The 16135-nt window shown below is 36.4% G+C and overlaps 1 protein-coding gene across 1 annotated transcript in view; it reads left to right on the top strand.

Moving 5' to 3' along the window:
* rimbp2b (RIMS binding protein 2b) overlaps positions 1–16135 on the top strand; it is a 148328-nt gene that overhangs the window by 22513 nt on the left and 109680 nt on the right. The window contains exon 3 of the mRNA XM_084086743.1: positions 4729–4875. Coding sequence (XP_083942869.1) covers positions 4729–4875 — 147 coding nt within the window. The remainder of the gene's footprint in view (positions 1–4728; positions 4876–16135) is intronic.

Here is a 16135-nt window from a genome sequence, read left to right as displayed (position 1 = left end):
TGGGTGGCGGGAAACTCAAACAAAGAAACTATAATCAATTGTAATGAATACAAACTAAAAGTCCATGAAAACTAAAACAAACAACATAGCTGTGACAAGCTGAATTAAGATAAAATAATCACTTTTTGTCTAAATAAATTTGTTTAATAACTAAAAATTCACCATTTCAGTGTGTGTATATATATATATATTTAAGTATGTTAAAATTAAATCAATATTTAACTAAATTTTATGAGTACAAAATGTATTAAATGGCAAAGCAAGTGGTTATTATTTTATTAGATATTAATGTAAGCAAATTGATGCTTATAAATTAACATTTTTTTTTTTTATTGTGTAAAAGGTCATTGTATAAAAGTCTGTACAGTTCAAGTCTATATTTTAGCAAGAAGCTATCTTGTAAGGGGATCATTATATTCTGTGGTCCATGCCAGCAAAAAAAAACCTGCTTTAGACTACATAACTGATGGAAGCATTACTGTAACTTTACTGTGTCAGAAATTTAGCATGATCATCTCACAGCATGTTTGCTGCTACGACCTACATTTACTGACTAGCCAATAAAAATGTTACATGAAATGGCGTATTGATCAACGCGACATAACGCTAAAACTTAAAATACTTGCCTCAAGCTCCATTTGCAAAATTGGCATGCCAAGTTGGCCTCTTTTCCCAGCAATAGGATTATAGGATTGCCGAAATCGCACAGTCTGTAGTAGGCATAATGAAGATGATTCTGTGTTGAGCTTTTGGTTGCAACGGCGGAATTTTTTTTTTCATTTGCGGCAGTTTGCGCGTTGGCTTGATGAAGAGATGCTCAGCTACTCATCTGCGGTGGTGAATGCGATGCGTGTTACAGTAGCACTGTCAAATCTGGCTACCTGGAGCCGGTATAACATGCTCTCACACATTTATTAATTTATTTTTTCATTTTAGGAGGAGTAAAATTTACATATGTGGCTTCAGCAACCAGATGCATTTCCACTTGTCCAGTTTAGTTTGGAATGAAGTGGTTTGAGTGATCAGAAGTGTTTCAGAGGGCATTTACACCTGGTATTTTAACGAACAATTAGCTATGTGATCAGCGAAAACATTTGTTCATTCATTTGCTTACTGGTTTGTTTGGACCAACTGAACGATTGTTTTCGTTCACAGTTTTAACAGATCCGTTGTGACACAAACACTAAATTACATGCGAACACACACACACACAAACTCTCAGTCAACCTATACCCAACCACAGCCAAAAGACAGTTGCATGGAAGCTTAACACAACATGCCTGGTGGACAGCAGGCTATTCAAGGCTATTTGTTTTCACATACTTGTCAATGATCAAACCATTTTCCCTTCACAGCTATTCACACCACAGTCTAATTTTAGCCCTGTAGATTACCCATGGTTCATCCCCTCAGTGTAACGTTTCTGAATCTTCTCCAGAACAAAGGCCGCCCCCCGTTACACCTGACTGCTGCCATGAATTAGTAAACATGCTTTTTGTTCCTTCTGCTTCCTGTGATCTGAAGGGCTAAGCTAACAGTTTGGCTAACTCATCTATCCTGGTCATTTAAGAGCGGACGCTTAGGCAGGTGTGAGTATCTGAAGATCTCAAATGCCATATATTCAGGTACTTTAAACTGAAACTTTAAACTGGTGAGTCATTACATGGCTGTTTTTGGTGCCTTTTATAGCACATTAGCTTCTTTTATGAAGTATTTTGCGCTCTTGTCAAATGACATCTTCGATAGTTCAGGCTGCAAATATAGTTAATATTAGAGATTTTCTCTGGAGTGCTAGTCAAACTATTGCATTTGATTATAAATGACATACAGTGAAATCCAAAAGTCTGAAAACTTTAGTGAAAATGCTTTTATTTTAGCATTTTCTATTATTATTATTATTATTATATGGGTAAATGACATATACAAGTCTAAGATAAAGAAAAAGAAAAATATTTTAAAAATATAGTTTAAACACATCAAGTTCTTAGAAATGTATGCTTTGTAATTATGTTGGTTTCATATGGTTTTGAAAACTTTAATACTGTTTTCAAAGAAAGTTTCAATTTATTATTCAATTTAAGCCTGGTTTAGTTGCACTTGTAGTATGCTGAGATTCACGGCTATGGTAAGGACATTTCTGAAACGCACTCGAAGCAGTTGACCAATCACAACACACTGGTCCAGCCAGCCAATCAGAGCACATTGTGTTTTTTCTTCGGAAGGAGGGGCTTCATAGAAACAGGAGCTAAACAGGGGTGCGTTTCCCAAAAGCATTGTTAGCCAAATATGGTTGAAATTTTTCCGTCTTTTCCAACATAGTTGAACGATTTGATGTTTCCCGAAACCATAGTTCCAACGAACATTCGCGAACAGCATCACAAACTTATGTGGTTGGAAGTACAGCTCTTGAGCATAGAGCTTAAATAGATCATGCTCTTGGGCACTTAGTAAGCAATCTAACATTCAGTACATTCTATATCTTTCATCCCATTTGAATATATATACAGTTTAATCTATAATTTAGCGTGTCAATAATCAGTGTGGTTTTTGAGGAGTGTGCATGTGGATAAATGCATAGCCATAGACGGAATCCCGGAGTATGACATATGAGAGAACCCGCGATGAATCAAACATCCAATGAAGCAAAACAACAGGGAACAAAAACAGTGTCCTCAGTTCGTTACAGCAGCATATTAGCAAAATTACGTTACGTAGAGAAAGCTGCTGACTAAATGCCCCATGTATATTGGAGTAAAGTGTACGCCAAATACTGCATGTTAATGTGATTTAAAAAATACCGGCTTTCTGTTGTTTATGTAAATTAGCTATAATAATATTAAATAAATGAATTGCAATCTCGAATTGATTAATTAGTAGAAGTTATTACTCCACCACCATCATTAATGACAGCCCTATATTGTTAAACTAATGTGGTTCAAACGACAGAGGTGCGACTGGTTTTGGGAAACTAGCTAGTTAGATTAAACAAAATTGCATCGTACCATGTTTTTCTGAACATTTGAGCATGAAAACCTATTCTAGTAGACCCCAAAAACTAAATCCAGACTTTGTGAAAGGGCATAATAGGTCCTCTTAAATATGTGACCCTGGACCACAAAACCAGTCACATGGGTCAATTTTATGAAATTGAGATCTATACATCATCCGAAAGCTGGGATAGGACAATATTTGGCTGAGATATAACTATTTGAAAATCTGGAATATGAGGGTGCAAAAAATCGAAACATTGAGAAAATCGCCTTTAAAATTGTCCATGTTCGCGATTGTGCTGCATTCACTCACAAAAATAAATGTTTTATATATTTACAGTAGGAAATTTACAAAATATCTTCATGGAACATGATCTTCACTTAATACCCCAATGATTTTTGAAAGAAAAATCGATAATTTTGACCCATACAATGTATTGTTGGCTATTGCCACAAATATACCCATGCTATACTTGTGACTGGTTTTGTAGTCCAGGGTAACATATATTGAAAATGGCAACAACAAGAAGATTTTTTATGTGGTCTCACATTTTTGGAAAAAAAATTTTTAGACTCTGCATGTCACACTGATTATGTGGTTGTTTCTTAAATGATCCGTTTTTTCACTCATATTTTAATCAGATCATAGCAGTCTGTCAGCCACTTGAATTTGTAAGCTTTTCAGTAACTGAGAGCTTTTGCTGAAGGTAAACATCTGGTTCAGCTCCTGTTATAGCATTCATGTTACCTGACTAACATCAGCAAGCAAGATCATCTGTGTGTGTGTGTGTGTTTGTTCATTTACAGCAGTTTAATATACCCGCACGCATTTGTTCATGCCTGTTTGTTCGTTGTTTTCTGTACATTCAAATGGAGCAGCTGATAATGTTTTGTATGTAACCCAAACCAGTTTATGGACACACACACACACACACACACACACACACACACACACACACACACACACACATGAACAAACAGACATGTTGATAGGCTCCTGTTTGCTTGCCAGAGTAGTAATGGCCCCTGGTAATGTGTAAAGAACATGATGATGGTGTAATGTTGCTTTGTACTCACTGGCCACCTGCTAAAGTCAGGCCTTACAGGAAACCAGCACTGTTGACAAGAACCACAAAAGAGTCACTCTGCAAACAAAAAACACACAGTGTACACACAGACATACTGGCTAGCTAGAATATTTAATTGTAAATGACATGCTTGTTTAGCTGTAACAATCCTTATTTCTTGCATAAAGGAAAAAATCATATTAAAGTTGATATTTTCAGTTGAACTTCAGTTGACCTTTAAGTAGCAAAAATGGCACATAAAAGTGAAGTTAGTACTTTGTAAAGCTTTAACAATAGCTTTAATTAATATGTCACTTGTCTTATATTTCATATCTAATGTAACAACGTTCATACATAAGTGTGACATAAGTGTCCAAATACTATTGGGGTCACAGTAGAAACATTTATATAGCTTTTATATTTTGTATTTTATATAAAATGTTATTTATTTCTATATTAATAATATTATGTATTAAGATACAAATATTTATGTATAATGTTTAAAAGTTTGGGGTCAGTAAGATTTTTGGTCTCGTATGCTCTTATGCTGCATTTATTTGATCAAAAATACAGTAAAAAGAGAAATATTGTGAAATGTTATTGCAATTTAAAACACCATCCATCCATCCATCCATCCAGTATTTATGTAGTTTTATTTCTGTGTTTTCCAGAAACTGCGGAATGAGGTGTTTCCATTGCATTTATCTGAATTATCGCCCCAGCATGTGGAAGCGTACCGACTGCTAGAGGACAGGAAACACAAACTTTCACCCGAGACCGCCGCCCTCTACCTGCTTCGACAACAGCACAAACTTTTGGTCAGTCAGCATGCATCCTTACTCTTAACCGGATGGCAATCATGCCAAAGACTTTGCGTCTGTTTTAATGTTTAAGGGTTTTGCTTTAGGAAAGTAAAGATGGAGTGTGTTTTGTTCCTTGCATAATGTTAAAGCCTAAATAAATGTTTGCTTAAATTGATTTTAACACACACTCTTGTGTGCATATACACGTATATCCCACCGGAGATTGTTTGGAAGTCTTCAGGCTTCTCTTTGATGTGCTGGTCTAGATGTAAATGAATTGCATTGATTACATGCACATACCAGCTTATATTCCTGTCACATCATGTTTCCCAGTAGAAGCTGTCCGTGAGTCATCAGATTTCCCATTTCAGTAGCTTTCAATTCTGTAAAAGATGTGTTGTCCACAGAATACTGGATTGCATGTAATGAATGTTGGCCCAAATGTATTAAGTTGAGATTTATTCAATTTGGGCGAATTTTCATTAGGAGAAAAAAACTTTTATTGTGTAATGTCTGTTTGTGATGATTACACAATCATCATCATCATCATCATGTGGTCGTGTGGCATGTTCGGTTTTCTTTCTTAGTCTCACAGTCTTTTTTTGTTGTGTTCCTTTACCAAAGAAATTGAGTCCAATGGAGAATAATGATTATAGGCCCATAGCTTTGACATCATGTGTCATGAAGTGCTTTAAAGGACAACTCCGGTGAAAAATGAACCTAGGGGTAATTAACACATGGTTACCGAGTCGATCGTTCCCTGGGATGCGTTTTCATGAAAATCGGATGCAAAGAGTTTTATCTCTAAAAACAGAGTAGCTTATAACGCTAGTATATGGGGCACAGAGTAAGTAAAAGTAAATCGCTAGTTAATTTTCCAAGATGGATCCTGTCTGTAAACGCGTAATGTACTGTCTTTATAAAGTATCTTCTTATTAAACTGTCTGTACACTTACAAAGTTCTCAATGCTTCGGTTTGCATGTAGGGACCCTCATTATGCTACCGTGTTAGTGTGAGGCTATTTTGAGCCTTGTTAGTGGTATTAACTAGCGATTTACTTTTACTTACTCTGTGCCCCATATACTAGCGTTATAAGCTAATCTGTTTTTAAAGATAAAACTCTTTACATTCTATAATCATGAAAACGCATTCCAGGGAACAATCGACTCAGTAACCATGTGTTAATTAACCCCAGGTTCATTTTTCACCGGAGTTGTCCTTTAAGAGATATATGGTGTCTTTGTTAAAGACAGAGGTAAAACCAGTTTTAGATCCATTTCAGTTTGCCTATAGAGAACGTTGTGGTACAGAGGATTCTGTTAACACTATTACTAATGCTAATGCGAAACATTTGGAGAGTCCAAAAGCCTATGTACTGTTGCTATTTGTTGATTTTAGCTCAGAATTTAATAGGGGTGTGACGGTTATTATATAACCGTGAGACCGACTGTTATAGTTGAACACCGTCATTAGAACTCTATAACCGCCCAAACCGTGTTATTAAAATATTTTTTACAAACATTTTTTATCATAGAGAATGTTTAAATACTAATTAAAAACAATTGTTAGCAGTCTGTGTTATTAATGGTCTACGTCGTTTCCAACTGTATTTGATTATTTGCCAAGTACCCCCTGACCGACCGCCAATCATTTGAAGTTTTGTTTTGTAAATCGTCAGACATGATTTTTACCACTTCATTAAGTTTTGCTTTGTAGAAAGCCTTTCTTTAAAGCGAATTTCGTTTTGTACAAATTGTATCTTCATTTTAATAAACGTTTCATCAACCAATTGCATGTATTTAATAAATAAAAAGTAAGCAAATATAGCAGACAATATTGCATTGCATTGCATTGTGAACTAGAGCGCATCTCATTGTAAATGAATGAAACTCAGCGTAGGCCTATGCCTCATATATTAGCTAGTTGTCTTGCTAGTTGTCTTGCTGTTAATTTTAAATAAACGTAGAACAAGTAGCTAATCAGTGTCTGCTCGTTTATTCAAACTAAGTTGCAACACCCCCCCCCGACGACGGTTATGTTACGAACCGTAACATTTGAGTCACGTCATAACCGTCATCAACAATTCTGAAACCGGCACACACCTAGAATTTAATACAATTTAGCCCCATGGTTTAATTAAAAAATTGAAGCAGTGGGGTGTGAACCCTTTTTTATTAAAATGTTATTATTCTTTTTTAACAAATCTAATGCAGCAGGTTAAGGTAAACCATAGTGTATCAGAGTTTAGAAGGACAAGTATAGGTGTTCCACAGGGCTATGTTAGTTCTCCGATTCTCTTTACGCTCTATACAAATGAATGTACAAGTTCTGATCCTAGTAACCTCATAATAAAATATTCTGATGATACAGCTTTGCTTAGCCTCTTGTATGATAATACTAACTGTAACGCAGTTAGATGTTGTGGGAAGGAGGCGGGAACCGGCGAACATTCAACAACTTTAATAAAATAAATAAACAAATACAAACGAAAGTAAAGGCAGTAGTCCCTCACGGACGACTGCTGCCACATATAATAAAACAGAAACACAACACAAAATCCAGGCCTGGCCTCTCTTGTCCTTCACTGTCATCGCTCCTCCTTTTATGTTTCCGCTCCTCCGTGAGAGATACGAGACTGGCGCAGGTGTCGCTCATTATCAATCACGCCACTGGCCTCGCGCCGTTCTCCCCCGGCCCTCGGCCTCATCCTGCTCGCCACACTAATCTTTCTGTGTATCATTCAGAGGTAGAACATTTTATGAAGTGGTGTGACCTTAATCATCTCATTATAAATGTAAAAAAAATAGAGTAACTGAGGTCAATAGGGAACCACTTATAACCACTTATTCATAAGATACCCATTAAACAAGTGTGTTCTTTTAAATACCTAAGTGTTTATATGGACACCTTACTTATCTGGGGATTTCATAGTGTATGCTGTCGTGTGCAACAGAGGTTACATTTTCTGTGAAGATTAAGGGCCAAATTTACTAACAGCCCTCTTTTGGCGTTAAAAAACTACTGTCAGGATTTACTAAAGACACAGTGAAAAATTAACGCTGAAAAGGCGTGGACAGGGTAATTTTTGCTGCTGATCTTATTGCTTATACATTTGTAGGAGTTTTCATTTCGGACGCAAAATTTAAGGGAGGAGAGTATTTAAATGAACCATGCAAGGTGATTTACTAAGGTTTGCACTCGTCAATTAACTGGTGTTTACTGGTTATTATGGAAATGATCTGGCCCTAAGAGTTTACAGGGTAGAACAGAAAGTAATGTATTTATTTTACCAGGCTGTTATTTAAAGTATAATACATAATGGTTATACTGAATGGTTTGGCAACATCACAGTTCAGGAAAAAGGGAATATCAACCATTGGAGTATTCATATGAGCAGTCTGTTATCAAGGAAGCTACCAAGATATTATCTGATCCTTCACATAACTTATATACAGAATATGAGTTGCTGCCTTCTGGCAGATGATATAGGCTGCCCGTGTGTAGAGACAATCGTTTTAAGAAATCCTTTGTACCTACGTCGATTAGACTTTTAAATAAGCAATATTTATTTGTTCTTTTTGTTCTTTGCGTTCATAATGTGCATGTGTATGTTTCATGGATTATGTTTTTGTTCAGTGTATGTGTGCACCAGACTCCAAGACAAATTTCCCCATCGGGGGACTATAAAGTGTATTGAATTGAATTGTGGACGCACACAGAGCTGCAGTTCCTCTAACCTGTTAGTTGCTTGGAAACAGCATTTTTATAAAAGCAGTCCATTAGCATGTCACTTACCTTGTTTTGATGTGTCACATTTTTGCATTGTTCAGTAACTGAGAAGAAGCATGTAGAAGTGGTGCATATGTTTGTGTGTATGTAGAAGAGGCAGACCTGAAAACATCTTGCTCATGAATAATGGTCATTTTGCTAACTCTGGAGTTTTCAAACCGGGGTCCGGAGACTCTTAAATAGGGGTACAACGATTGTTAAAGGGTTAGTTCACCCAGAAATGAAAATTACTCACCCTCATGTTGTTCCAACCCCGTACGACTTTCGTTTATCTTCGTAACACAAATTAAGATATTTTTGATGAAATCTGAGAGCTGGCTCACCCCTTCATAGGCTGCAAGGTAATTGATATCGGCCATCCCAGAAAAGTTAGTAAAGACATTGTTAAAATAGTCCAAGTGACTATAGTACAGTGGCTCAACCTTAAGTTTATCAAGCAACGAGAATACTTTTTATGCGAAAAAAATAAATAACGACTTTATTCAACCATCTCTTCTCTTCCATGTCATTCTCCTAAGCTGTTGATGTAGTGTAACAGCGCATCGCTTCTGGGTTGTACATCAGAACGCAGGCTCACTATTGGCCGACACTGGTCATGTGTGTGATGCGTGTGATGCTGGCCAATAGTGAGCCTACGTTCTGACATACAACCCAGAAGCACTGCGCTGTTACACTACGTGAACTCACTCAGAGGCTCACAGAGAAGAAAATGAAGAGTTGAATAAAGTAGTTATTTTAGTTTTTAACTTGTTCGCCACTATCATCCCTATCTCAGCCCTGAAAACACACACACATACACACACCTCATGTATCTCTTATCATCAACAGTGAAGTAGTGAGATATAGAGCCTGCAGGTGAACATGCGTATATACAGGGTCCACAATGAATGCCAATGACGGTTGAAGTAAGATTCCTTATCAGACATCATTTCATTAAAAGTACTCTTTCTGCTCACATGACGAAAAATTAAGTTTTTCTCTAGGATCATATGTTACACTCTTAAAAATAAAGGCTGACATTCATGGTTCCATAAAGAACCTTTAACATCTATGGAACCTTTCCATTGCACAAAAGGTTTTTTTTATAGTGGAAAAAGGTTCTTCAAATTATTAAGAAGTTCTTCAAACTAAGAAAAAAAAGTTTAGTTCTTAGTTATTCTAAGAACTGTCATGAAAGGTTCTTTGCGGATCCCAAAATGGTTCTTTAATGGCATTGCTGCAAAAAAACAACACTTTTGGAACCTTTATTTTTAAGAGTGTAGCCAGCCTCTTCAGGCCCTTATTGTGTTTCATATCAAGACATACCTGAAAGACATTTTCTGTCTGCTAATGCTGTGAGTTTCACACTGGTTCACAAGAACCAGCTCATAAAAGTAATTTGTTTCAGGGATCGGGCAACACTGTTTGCGCTGTATGTCATCACACCAGAAATGTACCACAAAATTCACCACAGTTCATAAGTTTGGGGTCAGTAATTTTTTTTAAAGAAATTAATACTTTTATTCAGAAAGGACAGTACAGACACTTACAATTTTACAACAGATTTGTTTATTTGTTTATTACAGAAAAAAAAGGAAGATGGTTTCCACAAAAATATTAAGCAACACAACTGTTTTCAACATTGATAATCAGCACCAAATCAGCATATGGACCTTTTTTACATCGTCAAAAGTCGTCAAATAGCAAAATAAAACTCCACGATAGTGTTTTCATGACTTTCAAAAATAGGAAAAATAGAAAGCGATTGATAACGGCAGTCAGAAGCGAGACAGATGAAGACATTATTTCTGAAGGATCATGTGACACTGAAGACTGGAGTAATGATGCTGAAAATGCAGCTTTGCATCACAGGAATAAATTACATTTTAAAATATATAAAAATAGAAAACAGTTATTTTAAACCGTAATAATATTTCACAATATTACTGTTTTGGCTCTTTTTGATCAAATAAATATACACTTCTTTAACAACATAATAGGTAGAACACAGTTTTGTTATTGTGCAGCTGAAACATTTTAATTTATGGTTTATTAAGATGAGAAAAGCAACATGTCACACATCTAGATGAAAATGATACCCCTGACATCAACCTTTCTCACTTTCTTTTGTCTCCGAACATCTCCCATTAGATGTGACAAAAAAGAGAAGAGCTGATGACACAGGAGAAATCAGCGGAGTTGAAATCTCTTCCTTCTCTGCCAACTTTCACAATCGTTTTTTTTCTCTGACTGCGAGAATTCATTAAAATTTCACTCAGCCTGCGGCCTCTCTCTCTCTTCCCTCTCAATCTATCTTTCTCCCTTTGGCTTTTCACTCTCTGAATGAATGGAGCTTTGAATAATGTAACCAGTTTTAACAAGATCATAAAACCCCCCCATCCAACATTCATAAGCCAGTTAGCTGAGGTTGAGGATTTTGGGGACGGCACACACACACGTTAAGCTCACCTCGTTTTTCTCACACACTCGCACGTACACGCAATCGGGCACGTGCACTCTGAAAAGCACGCTCAAACGTCTCTCTTCCAGACGCAGCCGCACACACATACTTGAATTCCGCAGAGGATGAAAGAGTGACGCAGGAGCTGGAGAGATGAGAGAGGGATGCCTTGAGGACGAGGATGAGAGACAGAGAGTGAAATCAAAGAAGCAGTGATGTAAGAGAAGCCCCCATAGGTCCTGTCCTCCTGTCCGTCTGTTGAGAAAACATCACCAGCTCTCTAGCGCTACCACAGTTTAGAGGACTGTGAACGTTTACACTGATTTTATTTCTAAAACCCTTTATTTACACGTTTTAGTTATCATATATTTATTATAGTCCTAAAGGATAAAAAGGTTGTGTTGAAAATAACTGTACAAATACACCAGAGTGCCTAAGGAACATTATTTTCAAAAGCATCCATCAGTGCAATACTTCCCAAAACCCTTTGCACTATTGAAGAGAAAAGCTCCATTTGAAATATCAAACCTTCAAAGTATGTGATTGCGGAAGTGCAGTATTTGATGCAAAACTGTTTATTGTTTATGAAGTATGTTTTATTAGTATGTAGTATTAATACAATTAGATTCGGAATATTAGCGGAATTCTATTTTCTGAATACTGTGTAGTTGGACATACTACGTATTTGAGTATTGCTTTTTGCATACTACTGTATATAGTATAATAGTATTATTAGTATTTGCTAATATTTTGAATTGGCTTTTATTTTTATATTTTTTATTTGAATTTTAGTTTGTTTTAGTAATTTTGTTATGTGCTTTTGTCTTTTTACTATTATTATTTTCATTTGAATTTTCAATAGTTGTTATCTTTAAATATATGAATCCAATACAATAAATGAAGGTAATACATTTTGCTATGCTAATTTTAGTTAGCTATTTTTTATCACTAGTGCAGAGCATTTTTGTACTGATACTCATACAAACGATACACATACAAATGAAGGATAAACCAAGAAGTATTTTCATACATAATATTTCAGTAGTGTAATGTGATCCTGATTCAGCGATACAGGAATGTGTGGGTGTGTGTGTGTGTGTTACTGTGTGAATGTGTGTCTCCTTTAAGTCTGTGAAAACGAAATGTGACCTTCATAAGAAGATGAAATACACTGTGAGCAACAGACTTACATTGATTTCTGTAGCAATTATTGCCATTCCCAGCTCAGCTAGTGCATAAATATTGATGTTCCATGTTGAGACGTTCAACATTCAGTGGGTGTATATCAGCATGCATGCATGCGTGTTTTTGCGTATATTGCTGGTTCTTTTACTTTCTCTCTCACTCTCTCTCTATATATTTGCTTTTCACATTTTCCATGAGCATTTAGCTCATATTCACATTGTCTATTTTTCAGCCGTTCTCTGTTCAAACACATGCAGAACGCCACACATCCTTCCAGCAGACGTGTCAGACGTCACAGTGAGAATGCACTCCAAATCTGTAACATCTAATTTTACGCTATCAAAAGGAGGGACATGTTCAATCTCAGAGCCCTTAATTAGATCTCTGGCACTGGAGGTGTGCGTGTATGTGCGTATACACACACACACACATCTGTGTGGGTGTGTGTTTGTGTGGTAGAATCAGCAAGAGGCATTGCAATTAGCGTGTGTCAGATTTCTGCATGCATGTTCGTGAGAAAAGAAAAAAAAATCATATGTTTTTATGTTATTTGGTTCATTAATGGCTCGTTTACAACACCTTATTTATATGTAGTTCAAATGTTAATTAGTCTCACATTTTTTAATGGGTGTTTTTACAAACACAGACTCTCCATGAATTCCCTCCTCATTTGATGCTCATGCAGAGGAGTGCATGTGCAACATTTTCAGAGGAGGATTAGGCCACTCTCGCTTTGATATTTCCAGAATCTCAGCAGGTCGAAGCCAGTGGGAGAGAGTTTTGACACTTTTATGTGTGATAGAAGAAGCAGAAGGAGGTATAAAAATGAACTAAACAGGAGTGTATAGATGAGAGACTGCACATTTGAAGCTGCTACAGTACATTGGTTATTATTTAAGGCCTCCCAAAGTAATACTTGGACTATAATTTAGTGCACCAACACTGTAGAGACTGAAATAACAACACTTTATGTCGAAATGGTCAGCATATCGGGTGTTTAAATCATCCTAGTTTTACCATCAGATGGTCCAAAGGTCCATATTGCAAACAAAGATGGCGAGATTTGGATGAAATCGCTGATTCAAATTGGCCAATGTAGCATTTACAAGGTACAGCTTGGGTGACAATGAGCTCTTTTGAGGAGTAACTAATCTTTGGGTTTTCCCAAATTTTGGAGGCTCATTTAAACCATATTTTCTATTCATATTCGAGAGTTTAGTTTGAAACACTTAGATTTAATCAGCCCTAACAATCAAATGAAAAAATAAACTGTGGTAGGTCAGGATTAATGGGTAGTTCATGGGACATTAAATATTTTGGGAAGTGACGTGACTTGCTATATTCATTTATTTATTAGTTTATATTTTTATTAAAATAATTAATTCATTAACAAAATGGTGTTCATGGACGTCACAGGCCCTGTTTACACCTGGTATTAAGATTTACATGTAGACAAGGGAGACACATTTCTATTTGTCCACACATTGTCTCTTTTGTCCACTTTTAACTACTTTTGTCCTGATTTCTTCGAGGGGAGGGTAAATGTGTGAGCTTTTTCACATCTTTCGATCTAATGGATGAAATAAGCTCGCGCAATTTATATATGAATGCAACCAGAGGCGTTGGAAAAACATATGGGGAGAATCAGCTTTCATTACTGTTCTGATAGCCTCAAGACCACCCTGAACACAGTGACTGCTTGTTAGAAATCATGAATGGTGAGAGAACATTGTGCTTTGTACGTTTTTCGTCTTCAAACAAAACATGGGTCTTCAGCCAACAAAGTCCCATCTGGAAAGTGCGCTTCCCATAATGTTTACAAATTAGGTCAGTAGGTGGAGAGTAGACGTTTTTATGTGGCTATTCGAATGGATTTGACCACACGAGCATTTACACTAAGAAAGCAATCTGGTCAAATGCGTTTACCATCTGGAAGTTGTTAAAAGTGGACAAGCTCAAAACGTTTTAGAGCCCATTTACACCTGAATTTAGCATTGTACACTTATGATCCGATCGACAAAACTCATCTTAATACCAGGTGTAAACATGACCTCAGACTTCATGTCAAATATCCACATATCCGCATGCCATAGCCTTTTTCTGTCTAAGTGGGTGGTTTTTGGCCAGTAGAAGCTGTAAAGTAGACCACACTTAATGCAGATTATCGAAAGTCCGGCTACACAAGACTAAAAGCATCTTAAAATTGCAAACAGCACAAAGCATGCTTTTTTAGGCCTCAAGGCCATCAGCAAAACAAGAAAAAAGGCTTGATCGGGCAGTGAGTGTATAGTTGAGCGCCACTCTACTGTGTGCTTGATTCAGCACCACGGCCAGCTCCTCTAACTAGAGATAGAGCTGCATCTAGTGGACTACATTCCCTCAAACTGTGTCTGTCCTGCGCCAAAGAGCCAGTTTGTCAACACTTCATTAAAGTCTCATCAAAGAGCTGACTAGTCATGATGAATAAATTATTTGAATAAATTATTAACTGTTATGTTTTTGCTCAGTGCCTTGTGGTGGAGAGATGCTACAACAAAAAACCTCACTGAATTTGCCCAGCGCTTATGTTTCTAATCATCTTGCTGCAGATGCAGTCTTTATCCTCTTCTAACAGCTGACATCTTTGTGGAATTTTCTTTTATTGTCTTCACTTTTGAAGAACATTAATAAAGTAACACTTGCTGTAGTCTGTTCAGTCAAATTATAGAAAGACTTGTCTCCATTACTAACACGGTGTCCTACAAACCAGGCACAACATGACAGGATTCCAGTGATGTCGTTTTTTCTGTTCACACTAAAAGAGAAATGCTGCGTTACATGATAAAATCACAGCTGATCAAAACCATGAGGGAGATCTATGTGTGCATGCTTATATATAATATCTGATGTATAAGAAAGATTGTAAGGCTTCTGAATGTCGTCATCACCATCAAATTGTCAGTTATTGTCAAATTATCATCAAATGATTAGACAATTATTATCCTTTAAATGATATAACATCAATTTAATTAATAAATTAAACACTATAAAAGTGATAGCTTAGCATACCGTTAACCATTCAGCCTGATAGTTTAACATACTGTTAAACATCTAGCCTGATAGCTTGGGATACTGTAAAACTTTTTACTAATCAGCCTTATAACATGGCATACTGTTAACCGTTTAGCCTGATAGCATACATTTAACCATTTAGACTGATAGATTAGCATACACTTAACTGCTTAGCCTGATAGATTAGCATACCGTTAACCATTCAGTCTGATAGCTTAACAACATACTCTTAACTACTTAGCCTGATAGCTTAGCATACCATTAATTGCTTATCCGGAAAGTTTAGGATACGTTAATATTCAGTCTGATAGCTTAAAGGCCTGTTCACACAAAGGAAGATAACAGTAATGATAACGATAAAGATATAGTTCTAAAAATCATGCTAAATATAAAAGAATAGCAGAGTCCACACCACAACTAACGATAATGGCATTTTTAACAGTTAACATTTTTTTTTACAACTGATGAATGATAAAAACATTGACAGCCAATCAGAATCCATCCTGATTTAGAGAGCTCGAGTATTTAAAGCGGCAGACGAAAAAACTGCAGCACGCTTTATTATAAACAGAACGATATCATCCATTGGTGTGGATGCTAATATAGTTATAGTAATCTTTATTATTGCTCGTGGTGTAAATGAGCCTTAACATATTAACCGATCAGCATGATAGATTAACTAACATGCCGCTAACCGCTTATTTTGATGGCTTAGCATACTTTAACCAGTTAGCCTTATAGCTTAGCATATTGTTAACTGATTAGCCTGAGGACTGAGCACAATTTTTCCAAACCTATACAAGTTATTA

Source organism: Abramis brama, assembly GCF_963993115.1.
Source record: "Abramis brama genome assembly, chromosome: 16".
Taxonomy (NCBI): Eukaryota; Metazoa; Chordata; class Actinopteri; order Cypriniformes; family Leuciscidae; genus Abramis; species Abramis brama.
The sequence above is the reverse complement of the archived record's forward strand: the minus strand, read 5'-3'. Positions and strand labels throughout refer to the sequence as shown.